Source organism: Toxotes jaculatrix, chromosome 6 (assembly GCF_017976425.1).
Source record: "Toxotes jaculatrix isolate fToxJac2 chromosome 6, fToxJac2.pri, whole genome shotgun sequence".
NCBI lineage: Eukaryota > Metazoa > Chordata > Actinopteri > Toxotidae > Toxotes > Toxotes jaculatrix.
The window spans coordinates 5,374,306-5,397,148 of record NC_054399.1 but is presented as its reverse complement, the minus strand read 5'-3'; the positions used below and the strand labels follow the sequence as shown (position 1 = coordinate 5,397,148).

The following is a 22,843-nucleotide window of genomic DNA, read 5'->3' as shown; positions in this document are numbered from 1 at the left end:
ATACACGGAACGCCGCTCAAAGTGCAACACAGCTGTATAAATCAAACGCCTCTAGTGGCTGACGCTAACCAATCAGCGAAGGCTATTGAAGCGAGCGCCACACTCCCGCCAATTCCGACTAAGGAGCGCGAGGCAGGCAGCGGGGTAAACTAAGGGAGTATGTGGGAGATGCGGAAAGAGGACACGTTATGTTTTATGTTAAATAAATTTGAAATACATGCCGTTTAAATAGCCGCACAGCATTTGGCTCGTTATCGGGGGCATACTCGGGTGTTTACACAAACTGTGCCGCTATTCTGAAGTCGTTTTGCCGGAGAATATCGCAAACGAGAGGAGCCCCGGGTCAGTGGTTGGGATGTTGGCGGCGGAAAACCCATCTGTGGACGGACATTTGGCAGCATCGACTCCCCGAAGGAGAGGTAATGCTAATGCCATGTCTAATAGGCTTGCAAAGGATTCTAAGAACTTGCCAAAATGTTAAGCGATGTAATATGGACGGTGTGGAGTTGTGTCTGTACGTGATTGACGAGCACAAAATGATCACTTAGTTTAAATAAAAATGAGCCATGCCATTCAACGCTCAGTTATGTAAAGCTAGCAACTTCATTTTCCCTAACTTCTGTTAACGTTTGCTGTTGTCACTGCCATGAGACAACCATTAACTAATTTAATGTGAGATTCTGCCGCTAACTTTTAAAGCAGCACAAACATTAAAGCTAGCTGTGTACAGCTAACTGGCTACCCGATTTTAGTTTGTGGTCAAGGCTTACAGTGGTTTATAGTTTTGCGTAGCAGATGTAACTGGCTAAGAGTTAGTTCAGAGTTAGCTAATGGTTAAGCTTCATGGAAGAGCCTGCCTGGGTGTAGGGATATGGTTCGGTTCAGGCTACGGTTCGGGGAAACAAACTTCGACACAACACCGGCATTGCTAATCGCTATTTCGGAAACGTAGACCTCAGACAAGAAACAGTAGCGTTATGGTAAAGCAAGTTATGTCTTAAAATACCAATGTTTTCCATTCACGAGTTACATTATCGTTTAAAAGTATTAAACCAAGTGGCAAACTTGGCAGCACGGATTGTTCTGTTGCTAGCTCATAGCCGTGGCCGGGGTGCATAGCAAAGTTGCTAGTTTTATTAGGTTAGCAGACAAGCTAGTCACGTTAGCGCCCTGTGAGATGGTTAACGTTAGCACCAAACATGAAAGCCGGTCTCATAGGTGATCCCCCCCCACAGCTGCGCCTTTGTCGTCGCTCTGTCACACTTCCAGGTATCTTGTGGCTGTAGTACATAATGTTATAACCATTCGCCGTAGCTGTGCGAAGTTTTCAATAAGTTACTGTGGTCGGGCTGGCATCCTTTGGCTGACAGACCTAAGGTGCGTGCCCTGCGGACTCGACCGGGCCTGCCGCACCGACTAATGCACCGGTTGGCGGGAGAGCAAACCAAACACAACCATTACATTCATCGTAACACTGTAACGGTAGCACACCCATGTTGCATACTATTACAGCACGTTTTGCAGTTCAGAGTTTCACCGCACTACGGGGCGATGAGGAGTTTAAAACACACAGTGCAGTAGCTTCACTGGCATGTGGTTATAACAGTAGTAAACTAACGTTACGTTAATGCAAGGGAGCCTTACGAAGTGGCCGAGTGGAGCTGTAAATGCGTTAAATGTGTGATCCGCACCGAGGTGGTGGAGGTTGTTATTTCAAATATAGTAACTCTTATGAGACATATATGTCTTCTGTAAGTTTTATTTGCTGTGGTGGTCATTTTAAGTCAGCACAGCCTTTTCATCTGCTGCACAAAGCTCATCAGTCAGCCTATCAGTTCAGCATTTGTCAAAACTGTCTGTTGATTTTCTCTGACCAATTTCAATGCAGGTTAATTGTTTCACACTTCAATATTAAGTGAGGTTTTGTGAAATTAAGTTGTCTGATTTGTTTTTCCTCTTTTTTTCAGGCATGGATTGTAAGCCAAGCAACAATGCCAACAAGAAACTTATACAAGGTAAAATCAAAGTTTAAATTTTACTTTTGAAGATTTTTTGACACTATTGTAAGATTGTGAGAATAGGACATTATTGGGTATCATACTGATGATAATCTATCATGCAGAGTTGATAATGTTAATGCTCTCCAAGCCTAATCATACCTTGCATTTACAGTGCCCGTTAATGACCGATGCACCTTTGTGTATTCCTTCTGCATTCTTGATTTTTCCCCACTTTTGTGTGTTTTTGATTAAATATCAGTTCTGTTTGTTCTGTTTACATTTGCATAGCAGCACAAGCTCAAATTATGGAATTATTAATCCTAGTAATACACAAGATATTCATAAATTAAAATTCAGTCATGCTTGTGGTTATAAGTATATGAAGTGATAATTTCACTTTTTAGAAATTTTTGTTGCTCTCTGGCAACATTTTGATGAACTATGCAATAGCCCCATAATCTGTTCTACATTACACGAACAGATACAGCTATAATCGTTACTCAGGATGTTTTTTTTTTCTTCCTTCTTTTTATTTTGCCTTCAGCTCGTCTTCCATTCAAGCGCCTGAACCCTGAACCTAAAGAGAACCAGCCGTCTAAACGCCCGTGTGCACACGCCTGCCCTGAACCTTCTGACAGGGAAAATGAGAATGAGCCTGCTCCACTCGCTGTACACAGTGGACCACCATTGGTTAATGGTCGTGGGCCCCTTGATGGCTTCCTGAGCCGAAGGCGCCCTGCAGCCTCAGATGAGAATATGGTTATAGATCTGACTGAGGACAACACCTTGCCTCCTGTAAAGTGCCTTATTTCATCTGCTCCTGCCTCTCCCTGCCTCCCAACAAAAGATAAGCATCAGGGCAAAGACAATAGTGCCTCTTCTGAGAAATCCAGCAACGTTGATGACACTCCTAAAACACACACTTTAGACTGCATAGCAGTCGACATCGATGAAGTAGAAGAGGAGGAGGAGGAGGATGAAGATGGGAATCAGACAGCATCTATCTCGCAGCTTGACACAACACAGGATTCTGACAGTGAGCCAGAGGAGCAGAATGAGTCAGGAAATGTTTCCAGTTTGGGAAATAAGTCCATGCTGTCAGCATCATCCGTCAGCTCCATGTCTGAAAGTTCACCAGAGAAGTCCAAGAATGATGAACCTGCACCCACTGTAACACCTAAAGTATGCACATCTCCTATTGCTTGCTTTTTGTGTAATCTTGTTCAGTCCCAGGAATTTGTTTGGCAATCCATCAATGGCAATACATGACACAGAAAGATTTTGTTTATTGTTTATTTACCAGTACAGCGTGGTAATGCAACATGTGATGGAAGTAGATTTTCACTTGATAATCTGTTATCGGTTAGATCTTATGATTACCGTTTGCTTTCTAAGTTTAATAGAGTTTGTGACATCTTATCATGTATTTTTCATTAGTAAATATTGTTTGATTGATCAATAATTAATTATTTCTTTTCCCACTGCTTTTATCACACCAGGCATCTGCTATATTAACAAAATCAAATATCTGTAAATTGGGTCAAATGCCTTAGCAGATAATTTGACAACAGTAATCTGAGGATGTCTGTAAGGACATTGTGTGAAACACCCACAGTTTTATAGCAGTTAAAATCTCAGTCTCAAATATAGCCCAGTATCAATATTATCGCAGCAATATGTTAAGATATATATTGTGCAAAGGAAACATTGAGTAGGACAGATGTCAGACAGGGATTATCTGACTGGTTTTTCACCCTCTCCTCATAGGAGCCAAAGACCACCACCAAGATACCAGCAGATCAGAAAAAGATCAAAAGACGCTCATTGAAGGTGAGACTTCTAGCTGTCAGTTCAAAAAAATGGTTTCAAGCACAAGCTGATTTATTATGGGTTGTATTTCTCACCCACTTCATCGTGTGTTGAAAGTGTTGTTTTGGTAGAAGAAAACAAATAAACTGACCAAACTTTTGCAATTGTAGAGTTTACAAGAACAAGAGGAGAGGCTTCGTTTGCGACAGGAGAAGGAACGTCAAAAAGAAGAGGCTAAAGCTGCAAAAGAGAAAAAGAAAGAAGAGGCGCGCAGACTAAAGGAGGAACGAGAAAGGGAAAAACGGGAGAAAAAGGAAAAAGATGAGCGAGAGAAACGAGAGAAAAAAGAGAAAGAAGAAAAGGAAAAGGCAGAAAGGTTAAAAGCTAAAGAGGAGCTACGGAAGTCCAAACTAGAGTGAGTAATGAATGTTCCTGTAAAGGATAATCTGTCTGCCATGTTTTCAGGGCCATAAGTGTATATTGGATAAAATTGGTTTAAGAGATTGGAGATTGATTTTGGTGTGCCAAACGTTGTGCTTAACATTTGCCTCAGGGCCAAGCTTGAAGAAAAACGAAAGAAAGAGGAGGAGAAGCGAATGAAGGAAGAAGAGAAACGGTTGAAAGAAGAGAAAGATGTAAGATTATGCAGAGGAGCGTTGGTATGAGCTGGGTACATTTTACTGAATAGTCTGTTGACCAGTGTGTGTCTGTTTACAGCGTCTCAAAGCTGAGAAAGCCGAAATTACACGTTTTCTGCAGAAACCCAAGATTCAACAGGCTCCGAAGGTTAGCAGATCTCACAGTTCATATCAAGTGAAACCAGTCTCATATTTTGTTGTTCGTTTCTTGTTGTTCAGGTAGTTTTAGCCCCTATAAATGTGTTTTCTTCTGAACTACAGTGCTCATTAGTGCACCATGTTGTTGTCCAAAGCAATTATGTTCCTTCAGGGAATAATCTGTATTATAGGGTATAATATGATAGAGTTGCAATACATTTTAACTAAGATAGTCAACTGCATTAATAAGCACCAGTAATATAACTGTGATTTGTTTTGTCCCTTTGCCATTTCAGACACTTGCAGCTGCATGTGGGAAGTTTGCTCCATTTGAAATTAAAGAAAACATGTCTCTAGCACCACTGTGTCGGGTTCAGTGTGAGGACTCTGTTTTGGAGGAACTTGACCGTTGTTTGTTGAACCCCTCTAATAACTTGAATGGACTGAAAGAGTGGATCGGCCAAAAGCCCCGCCAGTCAGGACCGACCGAACCCAGGCAGACGGACTCGCTCAGGTGAGACTGGAAATAGTGATTATCCTAATCTGCTTACTCTGCTTACCCCACACTTGCCCTGTGTTAGTAACCTGCATTTTTATTGCCCAAGTGAGTTTTTTTTTTTCTTCTTCTTTTTAACAGTTTTTTTTTTTTATAACTTCAGATACTTGTTAATCACATATGTGCTTATGTATAGATTTGGAAACATAATTGTAAATGAAACAAGATTTTAAAATTTTCCTGTATCTTTATGGTTAACCATTCTTCCTCTCCTTCTCCCCATGTGAACTATTTCCCCAGAGAGTGTACAACAGTGGAGGCGCCCAAACCAGATGGCGTGCCTGACCGTAAACGTTATGGATCCATGAAGCTTTTGCAGTTCCATGAGAACTACCGTCCAGCGTACTGGGGCACCTGGAGTAAAAAGAGTCCACACATCTCACCTCGTTGTCCCCTCAGACAAGACAAGGTAAAGCTATTGTGCAAAGGCATCTTTCTGTGAGAGATGAGATGCCAGCGACCCTAAGCATTACATACTTTTTTTTTTTTTTTAATGGTAGATGAAACTGAATATATTGGCATAGTTGAGAAACCCAAGATTTCATAGCTTTACTTTTCATTCATGTTGGAGTATTTGCACTTGATTCAAGCTCTGATGCTAACAGCCGTGTACTGTCACCACAGGATTTGTTGGACTACGAGGTGGACAGTGATGAAGAATGGGAGGAAGAAGAACCAGGAGAGTCCCTGTCACACAGTGAAGGGGTAAGTCAATGGAGAATGAAAAAGAATGGACATTCCTTTATTTTAATAGTTTTTCTGTTTGTGTTGTGTCTACAACAAGGCCCAGTGTTTAAGACACATGCGAAGTAGCTGTACGCACCCTGACATCTACAGATCACATGCAGTTAGCATTTTGCCAACCAAAGCACACGTTTTCAGATTGATTTTTCTTTTAGTTGTCTGAATTAGAGCACTCGCCAACGTAAACACAGGTGTTATATGTTGTGTTTTCACAACGAGAAATGTAGTAAGAACAAGGAAATGATCATTGTACTTTTTAAAGGACATGGAACTTTTTGATCATTTTCAGGAAGATGAGGAGGAAGGAGGTGAAGATGACGATGACGATGATGATGGCTTCTTTGTTCCTCACGGCTACCTTTCAGATGATGAGGGGGCACTGGAAGAGGAGGTATGAGGGAAGCTACTGTGGTGGTTGTCTTTTTTTTTTAATACAATTGAATTTGTCTCTCTGGATTTTCTTATTTCAAAATTCTTCCTGTTTGCACCAATGTTAACACACACATGTAACCTCCCAGGATGGTGGCGACCTGGAGAAGCAGAAACTGCGACAGAAACTGAAAGCGCGGGAGTGGGATGAACTGATGTCCACCAAGAAGAAGATGAAGGTGCTGGAGCCAGTGGTGAGGGGCTGCATCTGGGAGGGAGAAGGACCTGGTTTGGATCTCTTCCAGCCTTACGCTGTGTCTCTGGTCGAGCCTTTGCCCAAAGCTGACAGCCCAGTGGAGCGGTTAGACAAACGCCAGAGAGAAGCACAATGTAAGTGTGTGCCACGTGATTCACTAACATACATAGGTTAATGTTGGAAAACAGCATTTCTTTAGGTGATTAGGGACTGAGTGTCTAATGCTACGTCAGCCAGCCAGCTGTGAGTGGCTTACTGCTGCTTCTGGTTTTTGTTGGTTGTCTGGCTCCATTTTTCTTTTATTGCCCCTTTCAGCAGGTAATACCACACACTGCCTGAAGCAACTTTAAATCTTGAAAATTGTTGGCTATTTTTTTTTTTGATATTGATATGGAAAGAAATTGCAATAGCAGTTTGGCTGGGAATTTTGTATATGGTGGTATTTTTGAAGAGAAGTTGTAGTGCTACGCCACTTCAGTGTGGTGACATAACATTATACTTTGTTGTTGTTGTTTTTTTGTTTTTTTTAAGTGCAAAGAAAAGTCAAAGTAAATTGGTGTTAATTGTGTTGGTGCCTTTGCCAGCAGCTGCTAGAAATATCATTAGTAACTGTTAATTTCTTCAGAGTCTGTGTTTTTATTGTTTTTTTTTCTGTTACTTCTTCACCTCTGTTTCCTGGTTCAATAATCGTAACACCATTTGAAAGTCATCACATGATCAGTCATTGTAATAAGTACTGCGTTAGTAAATGTGATCTCCATTTTTCCATTGTTAGGTTTACTTTAAGTTTAGCTTCAGTTAATCTCTAAACTTAAATAATACAGTTTGTACCAAATTCATCTTAGAATGTCTGTTTTATTATTTACAACTATTTACATTACTCTAAAAACTGGCTAATATTCTTTTTCTCACAGTACTTGGTCAGCTGCTACCTCTGCTGCACGGTAATCTCAACAGCAGCAAAGTGATCATCACTGAGTTTCAGGAGTTTTGCCGTCAACAGACCTCATCCTCATCATCATCATCATCACCTCCTGAGCTGTCCAGCCCTCAGAGCCCAACAGAAAACATTCCCACCAGGTGAAACAATATTTGGAGATAATGGCTTATCTCTAAATATGCGATATAAACATTTAGAAAATGAAAATGATTAAAACAATGCAGTTATGACTAAAACTAATCTATCCTCTAAAACATCTTTTTAGAAAGTAGTTTGCCATTCAATTAGTAGTAGTAGTTTTAGTTTTTTAGTTAAAGTAGTTTTAACAAGCCACTATACATGTTTGTACATTAAGATTTACAGTTTTTAAAGTTCTACATCACTGTTTTTATTTTTCTGCTTTCACCAGAATACAGCTAAAGCGCCTCATCAAGAACAATGCTGTTTATGAGAAACGCTCAGCCTACCGACGCTGCTGCTGGTACGCGCACGCGGAAGTCCTGTCCCGTTTTGGACAGGAGGCTCTTCCTGTGCCTTGCCAGTGGACCTACCTCACCACAGGAGCTCGAGAAGAGTCCCGTGAAGAACCCCAGGCAGCCACAGGCTCTCAGGGAAACTCTCCCACTACACCTCAGGCCTCCTCCTCCACCGCGTCTTCGTCCGCCAACAAAAGGAAGAGCACAGGGAGCATGTCAATCACCAAGTTCATGAAAAAATGTACTGATCCTGAGCAGGTAGAGAAGCACCTTCTGTGTACTTCAGTTAGTCGTTTGTTTTTGTATCATTTTAAACAGATCATCATGTGATGAACATACGATTTTCACAACTTTATTGTAGCTTATAATCGTCTCAAATGGTCTTAATTCTCTGTCCTTGCCAGACGGAGGCAATGGAAGCCGATGGTTTTCAAGCCGACACTGAGGATGATGATGAGGAAGACTGCGTCATCATCTCCACACAGAGCGGTGAGTTACATAGGAAGAACAAAAAGCTGCCCATGGTTGACTTTTAATGTTTACTCCAAGATCCAAACCTTTTAACATTTTAACATCATGATTTTTAAGATGAATGCCCAAGGAAGTCGCTTAGACACGTCCCTCATGAGCGTTCATCTCCGTGCAACCCAGGGAAAGATGGTCCAGTCTTTAGATGAGAGGACCTATGCCACTCATGTCTTCTCATTTTCATGTAGCTGGAGCTAAGACCAAAGGCAGAAGCTCATTCATTTACAAAAACCTCCATCAAGTTTGGTAGAATCCAGTTTTTAAATGGATGCATACATTTCTTTCTCCACAATAAAATGAAACCTTATTAAATATTACTCTCTAGGCCCAACCAGAGAGAATTCCTCCAGCAACGGAGACGTCCTAATGGAAGTCACGACCTCCGACACCGCTGCTCTCCCCGTGGCTAGTGCTGCTCCTACCCTCGCCACTGCCTGAGGACAGGATAGGCCGTCTCCCCCAACCAAGCTACTCCTCGTTCCATAAACTTCTCCTTCCTGGTCCTGAACTCTGCTGTGTCCAAGACAGAATCAGGTCTTCAGACAAGATGAAGCATCACACCCTGGTACAGGCAACTCACAGTAGGTGATGTCTGCTCAGTATTATGAGTTCCCTCTCACCTAATATTTTTTTTTAAAGAGTCAGGAGCCACCTTGCCCATAAAATGTAATTGTGCATAAAATCCGAGTGTGTGACTTGATTATTGAGGGCAGGTTTGTCCAGTGCTCATTGACTATGGGTCTGATTTTTTTGCAGTGATGTTTCAGTCAGGCATGTTTGGAATGGGCCCCTATAAAGTGGAACGTGAAGGTCTCTCTGGCACTGCTTTAGCTACAGCAGATTGGGTTGATCAGAGGGAGGGAGAGCAGAATGGAAACGCCTTATTTTCCATAAGAAACATTCAAGAACAGCATTATTTACGGTTTTTGAAATGTCGAATTCATGATGTGGATTTCTTATGCTCTAAATGTATATAGGTTAACAGAAATCAGAGTTGGGAAATGAGAGGCTGAGAGTCCATCTGTACAATTTCCCTTTGATTTCAGTGCGTGCATTTATACTGCAATTTCTATTTCTGACAACTCACTGGCGTAGTTGCTAGATCTGTACTTGTACAGTTAGGTCCAGTGTCACAATGTTTTATAAATATGTATTTTCTGTATTTTCAAGAATACTTGAACAGGATAAATTCATTAAACATGAATAAAAGTACTGCACTTTTATATTCCCTTCATTCCTCCCACTCATCTGGGCGCCTTTGCTAGCATGATGCTATCAGCATTCAAACAGGCTCATATTTCTTAACAGGTTGTTCAACTCAGGAGGCTGGTAACTGAAAAACAACAGTGGATGGAATGTGGCTTTTTTTAGTCAAATAATAAGTATTCAGTGTTGGTAGTGTCATCTTTGTGAATCAGTGTGAACTGTTGGTTTGCTCATTAGCTGGCAGGATTATGCATTTCCTATCACTTTCCTTAACATTGAGAGACAGGTCTTTTTTTTTAAATTATTATTTTGGCCTTGGTGGAGGTGTGCACTCTACTGAGTGCCATTCTAGTTTTGGAGGTAATTTCCTCTGAAGGTTCCTGGAAAGGACATAATCATGTAGAACTAATTATTGGGAAAATAGATTTTTTCCTTGAAAGACCTGCTCAATTTAAATCCCAATAAATGCATTCAGTCTTTTATGGGATGTGTTCGATTGTACACTTACCTGTGGACTAATGCTCAGTTGACCTGTTGTAAGGTCAGCTAGCAGTTGACTGAACTTTAATTTATAGTTTACCAGCTGAGAACTCTTTTTTTTTTTTCTCTTATTATTTTGTAGTACCAGGTTGAATATTTCTCTCCAGGAAAGTTTTACAGTATAGGATTTTTGCTGCAGTCAGCTGCTGGGCCAGCTACACAGACGCCTTCACACATCATGAAGCTGACAAAGTCTGATCAAACGGTGCTTTTACACTTTTACAAGTGAATTTCAGGAAGTTATAGTTAGTTGTATTTACTGGCACAGAATTTAGATCAAATGCTTGTGTTTGTTTTTTGTTTTTATCACAAATTTGCAATTGATTCGCTGTTATATAACAAAAAGTCAGATGGGGTGAACAACTTTAAAGGCACAGTGTATTTCCACTCTGTTCCACTCGTTTGTGCTTTAATCAACATCTGAGGCGGAGTAGCAAAAAAGGCGTCCACTACTGAAACATCACATGTTCACGTTGAAAGTGTCAGACATTCTCGAAACCCTCAATGGTTTCATTTGCTGTTTTTAAAAAGTCTTGGTTTGTCTTAGAGCTTTTTAGAGAATTCAGCATTGTAATGTTTATTGTCTACGCAGGATGTTACGTTTATCCTTTAGGTACACAGTTAAGTTAAACAGACTTGCCTCATAATTGTGTTTATTAAACAAAAGTTGATGTGATGCAGTGCAAGCAACCCTTATTACAGGCAGGTTAAAAAGCAACAGAACACAACTTAGAACATCTGGACCGATAACAACTGCTCACTAATTATTTTAATAAGGTTACAACGCTGATAAAAACATTTACACCTTTCCATTGATTACCTGTGGAGTGCAGAGATGTTGCTTATGGCTGACCTGGTCTTACAAATGCTGGGACCCTATCGAATTCTGCATGAAACAGAATGTGTAACTGATATTGGTACAGGTTTAAGGTGGTAACAACCCCACAACTTTCAAGATACAGTGTAAGACAGTGTACAACTTACTTGGGATGTATTAAATGAGTGGCGAGAGGTAGGTTGTTGTCATCTTAACCAACCACAAGCAGGAGAAACTATAATTAGCTTTTACAGATTTGCCTGGTACATATTCGCAAACTCACTATCAAAACAAATGCATTGACCTTCAACAACAAGCCTCCAGCAAAAAAGAAACAAAAAACAAAAGATGGATCGGAGACATCAACACAAATCCGGGGTAAATCTCAAACTTTAGTCAGTTTTTCTTCTTTGATCTGTCATCAGATTCAGTGAAATGGAAGGGGTTATGACTACCACTGTGAAGTAAACGCCCATTTTATCAAAGGAAACGTGTTTGATACAAACAAATAGAAGTCTCAAGATTTATTTAAAACCACCACTATTAGGACAACGGGATTCCATGCTGCCAGTTTTAACAGAATTGTAACTCATGACTGCATGCATTCCTTAGCAAGCTGTTTACATGAAGTTTCTGCAGTGCGCCTCTACAGTTAAACCATTTATCTCTTGAATTGTTGGGGTGCTGTACAGACAGTATGTTATAAAGTTATAATGAAAGTATATAATCAGTACTTAAAACTGGTTAAATATAAGAAAATATTTTGGTATTAGAACTGACAGCACATGGCTAACACTCTAATAAAACTGTACATTGGGGTCTTATCTGTAGCTTAAGTCAAACTATCCAGAAAACCTCTGGGCTTGTGCTCATACATATAAAACTTGTTATATTTGAAGTTTTAATTATAGAAGCAACCACAAAAGCCTGTTGTACAACACTAAGGAGTTCAAGGCCACTGCAGAGCAGGGGACAACAACAGAACGGGACACAGAAGCTTATGTATGTTTATAGTAACGGGGAGACACTCATGTCACATCAAATCAGACCAGTCAATCATCAGTTGACAGACAAAACACTGAGTCAACCTTCAACACTGCCAAACTAAAAGCATTTCAAGTCTTCAGTAAAGCCAGCGCAATGACACCTAGCAGCTTCTAAAGTCAAAAGAGCTACTGATGGTGCCGAGATAGTAAATATGACTGAGTAATGGTACAACCAGCTTTACTTGCCTTCATTATTCTTGATTTTCTTCTATGTTACTGTGCAGTCACAGGCGTATGCTCTACTTTTCTTAATGCAATAGTAGTATAAGCCAGATGGACTGTTTACTTAAAAAAAAAAACCCCACACAGGAGGAAGAGGTGACACAGTTAAAACAAGGTCTCTCAACATGCCATGTGAAGTTTACCTGACTGGTCGATTGTGGGGTAGAGCACAGAGCACAGCTGTCACAGAGTGTTTACTACACAGCATGTACATTCAGGATGCATCATAAAACAACACGTCCCTTGCTTTCTCCTTAAAACTGTTAGTAGTACTTCTTTCAACAGAATGTGTTGCTGAGACAGCCTGCAGGCCGACGTTATCCTGGGGATAACGTCACTGGGAACGTTCTCCCCAGTGATAAACGGTGGCAGTTTATCACTGCCACTGATTTACGTTAGCATTTGTAATAACACACTCATCACTAGTTGTTTGCAAGGAGCAATTTCAGCCCTGCAGTGCCAGGCAGGAAGGTAGCACGGAGAGTTCAGGGACAGAGTAGGTCTGCTCAGTTCAGGGTCTGAATGGTTCCCAACAGCTCCGGTTTGAGAAGCGTGGGGCTCTTTCCACCAGCAGCTGCAATATCTGCCTGCACAGCTGCATCCCAGGCAAAGGTGAGCAGAGCTGCAGGGACCTAAAAAAAAAAAAAAAAGTTAAACCAAACAAACTTCCATAAATATTAACGGAGGAACTGGAGGAGTAACACTTTGGTATGTATTGAGACTGCAACTCACAATTATTCTCACTGCTGATATTATGTTTGGTCATTTGTTCACTGTTTGTTTCTGTGTAGAAATATGTGGACCAGCTTCACGAGATGCCTCTGGTTTCAACTCACCAAGTTACACTCTGCGAGAGCGACTTCCTCAGACTCTTGTAGTTTTTGACCTCCAGGAGCAATGAGCTCAAAGGGCTGCCAGCCGTCCACCAGGGACTCCCGTACAAACCCAAACAACACAGGCAGCCGGTCCCATGCATAAAAGGTGCCTGGGGGTGGGGGGTGGGGGGGGGGGGTGTCACAAATCATCTTTAGTGACTCAATGAAATGTATCTGGGCTATCAACAAAATCAAACTTTGACAGGTTTTTGACAATGATAACTATAACAAAACTTTTTTGTTCAACAGTTTTGATTAAGAAAACAAAAAAGGTGGGTGGGGGTCTTACCTTGTAGCAGGTTTCCATCGGGCAGTCTGATCCTGAGCAGGGTGTAGTTGTATTTCCTTCTCTCCCTCTGCACCTCTTTCTCCCTCATGGCTTTTGTGCGCAGCATGGCTTGCTTCTCCACCAAATCACTCCTAAGAAACAAACACAAGACATGCTGGCCATTTACTGCAGGCTGTCTGAAGTGTTAACATTGTTCTGTTTATTAGTCTGTCAATAAATGGAAAATCTATTAACAAGGAGATTGTACCTCTGCTGTTGCTCCCTCTTGAGCTCCTCTGCCGTCAGGTTGTAGAATTCTGGCGGCAGCTCAAAGCGTTGGGCGTTGGGAGAGGGCCTGAAAGCTTGAGGCTGTCTGTCCAGCTGGGCTCTGACTGGTTCTCCTCTCTGAAGACGATCGCTCCTCTCCTTCATCAACTCCAGGGCATCAGAACTCTGCTCTGGTAACACCAGGAACTCCTCTTCCACCTCTGATCTCCAGGTAAGTTAAACAAAAGATGTAATGACTGACTAAATGTTCATGAAAACCTGTGTTTGCCAGGTCAACTTTTTATTGCTGATTATGATAAATCAGTGATAAACCATTGGTAAGCGCACAGAAAACTCCCCCAAAAGCACTAGGATTAATTTACCTTGACCCTCGACAGGAAGCATAATGCTTGTGAAGCCCAGGGCCTGCAGGAACTCTCTACTTCCCTCCACAGAACGTACTTTTTCCTGAAATAAAACAAAGAGCAACAAAGAAATGAAAATCTGAATCTCGCTTATGTTTCTCCTCACAGGGATCGATCATAAATAGGCCTGCACGATTAATCGTATTTTTCATCGTCATCGCGATGTGAACGTGCGTGATAAACACATCGCACAAGCTGGTCTGAAATGCGGTAAGTTTTGTTTACATGTGCCATGCTTTCACACTCATGCTGACATTTGGCCAATCAGATGCAGCCCTGGACACATGGGCCATGGATCCACTGGGTCAGGCTGCAGTGTTTTGGCCACAGGCTGCATCTTGCTATGGGTCATAAATGTTATTAGTTCTGAGCCAAAAAATAAAATTGCGGGTACTGAGACTCTAGCTTCTTACACACCTGGAACACCTTGTTGCTGAGTTTAATCTTCCTGTATTTCTCCTCTGTGGGACACTTACATATATTTTCCACATACCTGTTGACAAAACAACAAAGAAACATGAAATAACGCGATTGTTTAAAATATCAAGTTAATGAAGTACTTTGAACTGTTTTTTTTTTTACTATTCTCTCAAAAGTTAAACACAGTCAGCCATAGTTGAACATAATCTTTCATCTGTCATTAATATTGTTGTTGCCAGGTGTCTTACTTGCTTATGATGTCCACAGCAGCCTTCACTTTCTCTCTGTCTTTGTTAAATGTGTGGATCATCATAACTGAAGCCTCAACTGCATCCTCTTCAAACCGCTGAGAGTGAAAACAGAATACGTGTTTTATTAACAGCATTAGCTAGGACATCATTTAATCTCCTTCAAATCACATTATGTTGCACACACATTCTGATTGGACCTGAGACGAAAAAGAAATGATAATTTCAGACATACCATTAAAATAGCTTCTTTAATGTGTACTTCCCTCTCACTCTTGGTTAATGTGGCTCCAGTCAGCGGACAGGTGAAATACACACCTGACACTGAAAGACAGCTGGGATCTTTCACTGACACTTTGGATCCCTGAAAAGAAATTGGCATTTAACAGTATCATCAGACTAAATATTTATCACTGCGAGGCAAATATAATCTTTATGGTGTCACTTCAGAAACCTTGATTTACCCTAACAAATCAGTGTAATGCATACCTCTGCTGCAGCTGCCTTATCCTTTTCAGCCAGCACAGCCGCCTCTGCCTCCAGTTCTCTTCTAACTACAAGCAAATGCAGAAAATCATGCAATTATATGTCTTTTCTAGTGACCAGCATATTTGGCATAATCAACAGATCCTCAGTAATCAAACTAAATTCGTTAATGAAACTCTCATCTTGCAGTTTAAAAAGAAGATAACCAGAGATGACTGAAATAACTCAAACTATAGACTATAACCATTACCTAGTAGCACATTCAAATGCCATCTGCTCATTAAATACTCTGGTACTATTGTACCAGAGTATTTAATGAGCTACTTCAGCCATATCAACATTTTTTAAAATTTCAAACAACACCCTGAACAAAATGGCTACTACAAATTTTCCATTTGTATTACAGTGGAAGTTATGGATGCAAAGACTTTAACAAAGCAACATTACTCAAAGCATTAATGTCTCATTGTCCAAATAAAGTAAGAAATGGGGAAGAGGTGGAGGTCAGCTCAGTTTGGTTTCAGACACCACCCAGAGTCAGTCATTGACTACGTGTCTCGCCTTGGTTCCTGATGGCGTCCTGAGAGGTATGGACCTTCGGCTTCGACCGCTGTTCAATTCTGGCCAGAGCTGCGGCTCCAGCCCTCTGGGCTCCTTCACTGGGTGCATGGCGGTTATTCTTGGTACCGGAGCTGCTCTGCAACACCTGCGGCTTGGTACTGAGGGGTTATGAAGACAAAAGAGCGAAGTGAGGAGACACACTGGGGCTCTACGTTAGCGCTCAAATCTCCCTCCCCAGACTGAAGCTAGCGCAGGCTATTTCATGTACTAGCGAGCGACAACATTGTCGCTCACACTGCAAGCCTGTTATCTAATGAGCAGCTAATTCCTGGTTTAACCAACGTTACGAGTAAAAGTCCCTTTAACCACTGGCTAAATAGGCTTGTTCATGGATTAACTGTGGCTGCCCTGAAATTAGATGGACGCCTCCCACTGTGCTGAAAATTACATAATCTAGCTGCTAACAGCGGTAAACGTTAAAGGTTACCAAAGTACAGTGAAAATCACTGGACGACATTGCTCTGGTTAGCTTTACGGCATACTAATACCGACCCAGTACCCATTAAAGACCAGCAGGTAGCTATCAGCTAACTCGATTTTGCAAACCGTTAGCCAGCTAGCTACGTGGCTAGCTGTAGTTAACGCTATAGCAACTGAGAAAAGTTCGCTAATTGCCTGGTGTCTTCTGTTAGCTTCTTTCCAGGTCCGGCGGATTTAAATTTAATGTCCTTTTTAATGTCATCGAAAAGCTTCTTCATTTCCTTCAGCCGTCAGTGAAAATATGGCAGTGGAACGAGAGCACCTGACTAGTAGCCTCAGCTAGGAGGAGGACCAAAACAAAAATTGTTTCTGCTGCTGACCGCAAACTACTTCCGCCTTGTAAACGGTTGTGTCGCCGCCGTGTGGCTGTGTTTGAACGCTGAAGAATAAAATGGACTTTCAGTATGTATGCGCAACCAGACAATAGCCGTAGAGCCTACTTGTATCTTCCGCCACGGCACAACGTATTATTTATGACAGGGTTGTCTGAGGGACTTCGTGAGAAACTGACCAAACCAGGCAAGATCACATTTATTCAGAATAAATACACGGTAGGTCTTTTTCCGCTGATTTGTGTAACCTACTGCGCTTAACCTGCCGTCAACTGAGAGTGCGACGGAGCCAGGTCCAAAGGTCCAAAGTGCACGTCTGTCTCTTATTTACCGGAGGCTCTTTGGTTTGGCCCAGTTAGTTGGCCAACAGTTAATTAGAGAACTCCTATAGAGTTGCGAGCAATATGAAACTATAATTGTTTTGAGTGGAGACAGAAGTTCATATATCATGTCCAATCTCACAGTCAGATTAATCCGTTAAGTCTTTAATATTGTTTTTATTTTTTCCAATATCTTTTTGAGGTGGCCCAACCTTTGGCAAGTGCCATGTTGACGTTGCACTTTGTCTTCTGTTTTGCTATTTTTGCATGGTCTTAGTACACGTTAAACAAAAAGCACTCACCACTCACCACCTTAGTTTGATCTGATTGCATTGCATTCTCTGGTAGCGCCGCTTTGATAACTCCTATCAACACAGTAAGAGGAGCAATTCACTTTCCAGGATTGTTACATAACTTACATTTATTCACTTGGTGTGAGGGCCCACATTTGATCAATCATCAACTTGAGCTGTCTGTATGTTAAAAACTGACTCATTAGTTAAACGGATTAAAGAAGTTTGAGGAGTAGAGCAGGAAGAGAAGTCCATTATTCCTCTCCACCTGTGAAGAAAAGGTAAGGCCGATGGAAGGTGTTTGGATTTAAAAGCTTTGCAGTTTGTTGTTAGGTGCAGTTTGTTGTTACAGTGGTTTGTAAAATGCTAAGTGACATTGGACAAATCATTGCTCTGTTGCTGCTACTTTAGCTATACTGTGTTTGAGTGAAGCAGTGTGTGTTTCTGTGCTGGTGACAGAGAGATGTATGGTAATTAGAACTCAAAAACTTAGTCAAGCTTCTGATTTTCTACTCCGATATGATCATTTGTGTCTTTAATCCCACAAACCTGACATTAGAAACAGTGACCCTCAATGAAACAATTTATTATCATGTATATTCATATTGATTGACAATAGGAACTGTAGGCTCAGTTTTATTTTGTGCAGCAGGAGTATGGGGTTTTAAGGTTGATGCTGACATTAATGTTTTCCATAGTCGAGCCATGAGGTGCTTTCTTGGTGCATAAATATGATGAAGGGGACAAAGGGATGAGAGTCAGGCATTGTAAAACAGAGATGTGAAATAGTTAGGCTGTGAAATTGCCTTGTCCAACTGCCAGAGGAAAAGTTGACCAGACAGATCTTTAGTTGGGATAGTGTACACCATTAAACTTCATACTGTCAAAGCAAAATGTAAATAATTATCTTGATTGAATCAAGCACCTTTAAAAAGCTACACTCTGGTGCAAATCAGAGACTGAAAGACAGTGAGACACTAATTTCCTCCTGAACCTTTCTTCTTACTCCAGGTCCAGCCTCTGTCTCAGATCAGTTTCCATCCCTGCTTGCTGTGCTTCCTCTCCAGTATGGTTCAGAAGGTGGCAGTGATCGGTGCCGGTCCTACAGGTCTGACCAGCATCAAGGCCTGTTTGGAAGAAGGTCTGGAGCCAACCTGCTTTGAGAGCAGCCACGACATTGGAGGTCTATGGAGATTTAAGGTCAAGGGCACCTTTCCTTTTTTCGTATGAACACTTGTATGTTAAGAGGTCATATTTGCACTTTATATATATCTATAATCTATAAATGTTTAACTGTGAAGGAGTAAGTGGCAGCAAATGAAGATGAAGTCAGTGAGTCAGAGATTTTTTTTTTTTAACTTTTGTTTGTTATATTAACACCTTAGCATATAGTATGTTGATTAACTGTGGGCAAAGCTGTTTATTATTTAATTGAGAAATGCTAACCTGAGATGGGATGCCAACACACATGTAAAAAAAAGACACAAAATTCTACACAAAAAGTCTTTCATACAAGACTGATCACAGCTTACAGTGGAAATCAATAATACAATAAAAAAAAAGCCAATATGATCAAATTTTAAATTACTGACTAATCAGATTCCTACTTTTGCTTTTGCTGATGAATATACTTTTGCTGATGAATGTACTGTGAGTTAAGGTTTTGTTGATCGTGTCATGCTTAGGAGAAGCCAGAGCCTGGACGAGCCAACATCTATGAGTCGGTGGTGATCAACAGCTCCAAAGAGATGATGTCTTTCAGTGACTTCCCTCCTCCTGCTGAGTTCCCTAACAACATGCACCACTCTGAGGTGCTGCTGTATCTGCGCCTCTACGCCCAGGCATTCAATCTGCTGCAACACATACAGCTCCAGGTTAGTGGTCTTCAGCTTTGTTTGTAAAGCCAATAAAATGACCAGCCAATTTTTGTTGTGTTTTTTTTTAACATGTAGCCAAAAAGAGAAATATATTCAATAATGTGACACAAATAATAGATTGTGATTCTGGTTATAGCTAAAAATTTGTTGGTGAGGGTGTTTACATTTTTCAGTTTTTACAAACTGTTTTTTTTTAGTATTGCAATATAAATACCATGCCATATGCATGTTAGCATAGAGATACAGAGCAGTGTATTCAACATTGTGTGCGTGCGTGCGTGCGTGTGTGTGTGTGTGTGTGTGTGTGTGTGTGTGTGTGTGTGTGTGTGTGTGTGTGTGTGTGTGTGTGTGTGTCAGACTACCGTGCTCAGCGTGAGGCAGACTCCGGACTTTACTGTGACCGGCCAGTGGGAAGTGGAGACCGAGAGGGAAGGGGGTCAGAGGGAGACTCATGTTTTTGACGCAGTAATAGTTTGTACTGGACACTTCACCCAGCCTCACCTACCGCTCAGAGACTTCAAAGGTACCAGGAATCATAATATACAGTATTTCATGTCACATTTGCAAAAGCCACACTGTAGCTGTTTCCATTCTTGCTCCACCTCCACATAAATCAGGATACAACAAGGTGTAAAAGAATAATAGATATATTGTCATGGACGATACATTATGTTTTTTCTTAATCCATTCCAGGTATTGAGAGCTTTGAAGGCAGATATTTCCACAGCTGGGAATACCGAAATGCAGAAGGGATGCAGGGGAAAAGAGTGGTGGTGATTGGGATCGGAAATTCTGGAGGTGATATTGCTGTGGACATCAGTAGAGTTGCTGAGAAGGTACTGAAGTACTCTAAGAACACTAACTGTTGGGTCTATTTCAAATAGAGCAGTGCTGTTTTATGTCAAGTCAACTCTACCTTTGACTGTAAGATTAAAAAAAATTTTGAAGCTGAAAGTGTAAAAGATGATAAGCTCATTCACATTTATCCTCTCTGGTCTGACCCGACCCGCAGGTGTACCTGAGTACCAGGAGCGGAGCGTGGGTTGTCAGCCGTGTAGGACCGGGGGGACTTCCGACTGACCTCGTTGGGACTTCTCGAATGGATTTGATGATACAGAAACTGTTTCCCTCAAGGATCAACAAGATGGTGGAGAAAAACCTGAACAAAGCGTTTGACCACACACTATATGGCCTGAAACCAAAACACGGGTAACAAGACACTTGTAGATAAACATCTTTATTTCACTGTGTGGTCAAGTTTTCATTGGTTATTTTCAAGTGCACGACACAAAAGGCCATCATTTCATCACACCCCACAGTATAAAAGTGTGAGCAGAACAAACATCACGCTGGTGATTTTGTTATTTGTGCGACTTAAGATGCTGTGTGGTCATTACGTAAAGTTTGTGATGTGCTGGTGGTTTTCTTGTGGCAGATTTTTTGCACGGATTCCTGTTGTGAATGACGACCTGCCGGCTCGGATCATCTCAGCTCGTGTTCAGGTGAAACCAAACGTGAAGGAGTTCTGTGGGTCCAGTGTGGTCTTTGTTGATGGTAGTGCCATAAACAAGGTGTGTACATTTCTTAGACTGTGAATCATGTTTCTGATCCATGTCAGATAATGGGGAAAAGTGTGATATGGCAGCATCCAGTTTTGGATTCCCTGTTAAGGTTCGTATTCATCTGATGTTTGCATTTGTGTCATACAGGTGGATGTGGTGGTATTTGCCACAGGGTACAACTACAGCTTCCCCTTCCTGCCCTCAGCTCTGCAGGCTAAAAGTGGCTACAGGCTGCGTCTCTACAAACATGTGTTCCCTCCTGGACTCAGCCATCCAACGCTGGCAGTGGTGGGCTTCATCAACGCCTTGGGGGCTGTCAACCCACTGGCTGAGATGCAGGCCCGCTGGGCTACAAAAGTTTTTAAAGGTGAAGCACGCCTGAGTTTCTACATGTTTGCTGACAGTGTGAGAAGAATTATGTATTGGTATTAGGATGAAGGTCTATTGACAACAAAAGTTTGGATGACAGAGAAAACCCCTTTTTTAGCTGTTCTGTCATAGACGCTTATGATGTTAAGATATTTGGTATGAGACGTGAACCTCTTTTTGATAACATACTGTAGCTGTGCTAAAACAAAAATTAAGTTATTACGCTTTTAGGTATTGCACTTATGAATAGCAGCACCTCAGTAGTTACAACTATGCCAAAAACCCCATAACGCGCAGGTATAAATCTTCTTCTCTAGGTTTTTGTCTCTGTATTTTGATGTGCTCAGATTTTTTTCCCCTGCAGGCTCATCAACCCTCCCCTCAGAAGAGACCATGGTGAAGGAAATTCAGAGAGACTCTGCAACAATGCACCAGAGGTAGCTGTTCATATCTTCACACTCCATAACCCATAAGATGATGATAAAAAAAAATTTTACTCTAATGTTGTGAACACAATCCACACACATTATGATGATGATGATGATGATTATCCCACTCAACTCTTGTCAGTATTTTAACCATTTTATTAATTGACCAATTACCTCTTGACTAAATTGTTTTGTGAAACGCTTGTAACTGGTTTTGTTTTTAGAATTGTTTTGTTTTCCTCTTTCAGGTTTTCCTGCTCTGAGCTTAACCCCCTCCAGGTGGACTACATGCCTTACCTGGACTCTCTGGCAGAGCAGGTAGGGGTTCGACCAAACATACTGTCGCTCTTGATGAAGGACCCCAGACTGGGACTTCAGGTTTTGCTGGGTCCTGGTACTCCATATCAGTACCGTCTGACTGGACCGGGCCAGTGGGTTGGTGCCCGTCAGGCCATTCTTACTCAGTGGGAGCGAGTGGTTCAACCCTTCAGGACCAGAGTGGTACCAGAACCAGAAACCAAACCCTCTTCTAGACTGAGCATCATAGTGATTTTCTCAGGAGTTACCCTGCTGTGCTGCTTCTGCTACAAGAAACTCCCTCTCTCCTCTCTCCTCCCTCATTCTTCAGATCTCCTCAGTAAGCTGCCTGGTTATGTGCCTTAATGAAGCAAAGTGCTGTGGGCAGAGCATGCAAGAATATAGTAACATGGCTGCTTGAATGAGAAATAAAGTTTTTCAAAGTAACATTTGAGTTTATAGTTTTGGCATGTTGTATGAAATGTTTGGTTTTGAACATGAGATTAATCATTGTACTGAGCTACATGTCAGTAAAGAGACCTGAAATATTTTGAAAAAGCAAACTCAGAATAGAAAAATATGTTTTACTATTTTGGAAAAAAACAAACAAAAAACAAATATTGAACCACTCTGACTCTGATCTGGGTGCAGAGTGGCCTCGTTAGCTTATTGTAAAGCTATACTGTGAACTTAAAACGTATACATCAGAATTAGCCAACTATAACCCTTATTTTTATGACACAAATCACATTACAGCCAAACATAAATGCAATACTATGAGTATCAAATTTAATAACACAAGAAACTTGCTACAGAACCAGGTGCTTCACACCTTTAAGATGAAAATAACAGGGACATTTCAACAGCATACCACACTATACATCTCTCCATATTAATGCAAGGTTATTGCACACCAGCGATAACTGAGGCAGCTCATATTTCAAGATAAACTGTTTATTTGTTCACTGAAATGCATCTGAAAAAAAGATC

General features: G+C 41.3%; 3 protein-coding genes across 5 annotated transcripts; 2 read left to right on the top strand and 1 right to left on the bottom strand.

Annotated features, from left to right (window-relative positions):
• Nucleotides 1-130: 130 nt before the first annotated feature.
• chaf1a (chromatin assembly factor 1, subunit A (p150)) lies at nucleotides 131-9,731 on the top strand. The gene is made up of 16 exons (XM_041041254.1): nucleotides 131-419; nucleotides 1,968-2,015; nucleotides 2,545-3,182; nucleotides 3,768-3,830; nucleotides 3,980-4,224; nucleotides 4,363-4,444; nucleotides 4,527-4,595; nucleotides 4,882-5,099; nucleotides 5,382-5,550; nucleotides 5,766-5,846; nucleotides 6,175-6,276; nucleotides 6,404-6,644; nucleotides 7,425-7,590; nucleotides 7,860-8,184; nucleotides 8,331-8,415; nucleotides 8,780-9,731. Exons 1-16 carry the CDS (start codon nucleotides 356-358, stop codon nucleotides 8,890-8,892), a joined length of 2,709 nt encoding a protein of 902 aa, XP_040897188.1. The 5' UTR covers nucleotides 131-355; the 3' UTR covers nucleotides 8,893-9,731.
• A 1,660-nt stretch (nucleotides 9,732-11,391) lies between these two features.
• On the bottom strand, nucleotides 11,392-16,691 carry ubxn6 (UBX domain protein 6). Its single transcript, XM_041039972.1, has 11 exons — nucleotides 16,511-16,691; nucleotides 15,836-15,993; nucleotides 15,278-15,342; nucleotides 15,024-15,152; nucleotides 14,789-14,886; nucleotides 14,538-14,613; nucleotides 14,079-14,163; nucleotides 13,697-13,916; nucleotides 13,450-13,580; nucleotides 13,122-13,270; nucleotides 11,392-12,917 (listed from the first exon to the last, which is right to left on the bottom strand). Exons 1-11 carry the CDS (start codon nucleotides 16,591-16,593, stop codon nucleotides 12,792-12,794), a joined length of 1,320 nt encoding a protein of 439 aa, XP_040895906.1. The 5' UTR covers nucleotides 16,594-16,691; the 3' UTR covers nucleotides 11,392-12,791.
• A 72-nt stretch (nucleotides 16,692-16,763) lies between these two features.
• On the top strand, nucleotides 16,764-22,300 carry LOC121183104 (flavin-containing monooxygenase 5-like). 3 transcript variants are annotated; one of them, XM_041039969.1, is made up of 10 exons: nucleotides 16,764-16,926; nucleotides 18,332-18,520; nucleotides 19,006-19,194; nucleotides 19,555-19,720; nucleotides 19,891-20,033; nucleotides 20,210-20,406; nucleotides 20,633-20,768; nucleotides 20,907-21,126; nucleotides 21,493-21,565; nucleotides 21,805-22,300. In XM_041039969.1, exons 1-10 carry the CDS (start codon nucleotides 16,780-16,782, stop codon nucleotides 22,217-22,219), a joined length of 1,875 nt encoding a protein of 624 aa, XP_040895903.1. In that variant the 5' UTR covers nucleotides 16,764-16,779; the 3' UTR covers nucleotides 22,220-22,300. The 3 variants fall into 3 exon arrangements, with proteins under 3 accessions (XP_040895903.1, XP_040895905.1, XP_040895904.1); XM_041039971.1 differs by having other exon boundaries at nucleotides 16,779-16,894; XM_041039970.1 differs by lacking the exon at nucleotides 16,764-16,926 and adding an exon at nucleotides 17,123-17,601.
• The last annotated feature ends 543 nt before the right edge of the window (nucleotides 22,301-22,843 follow it).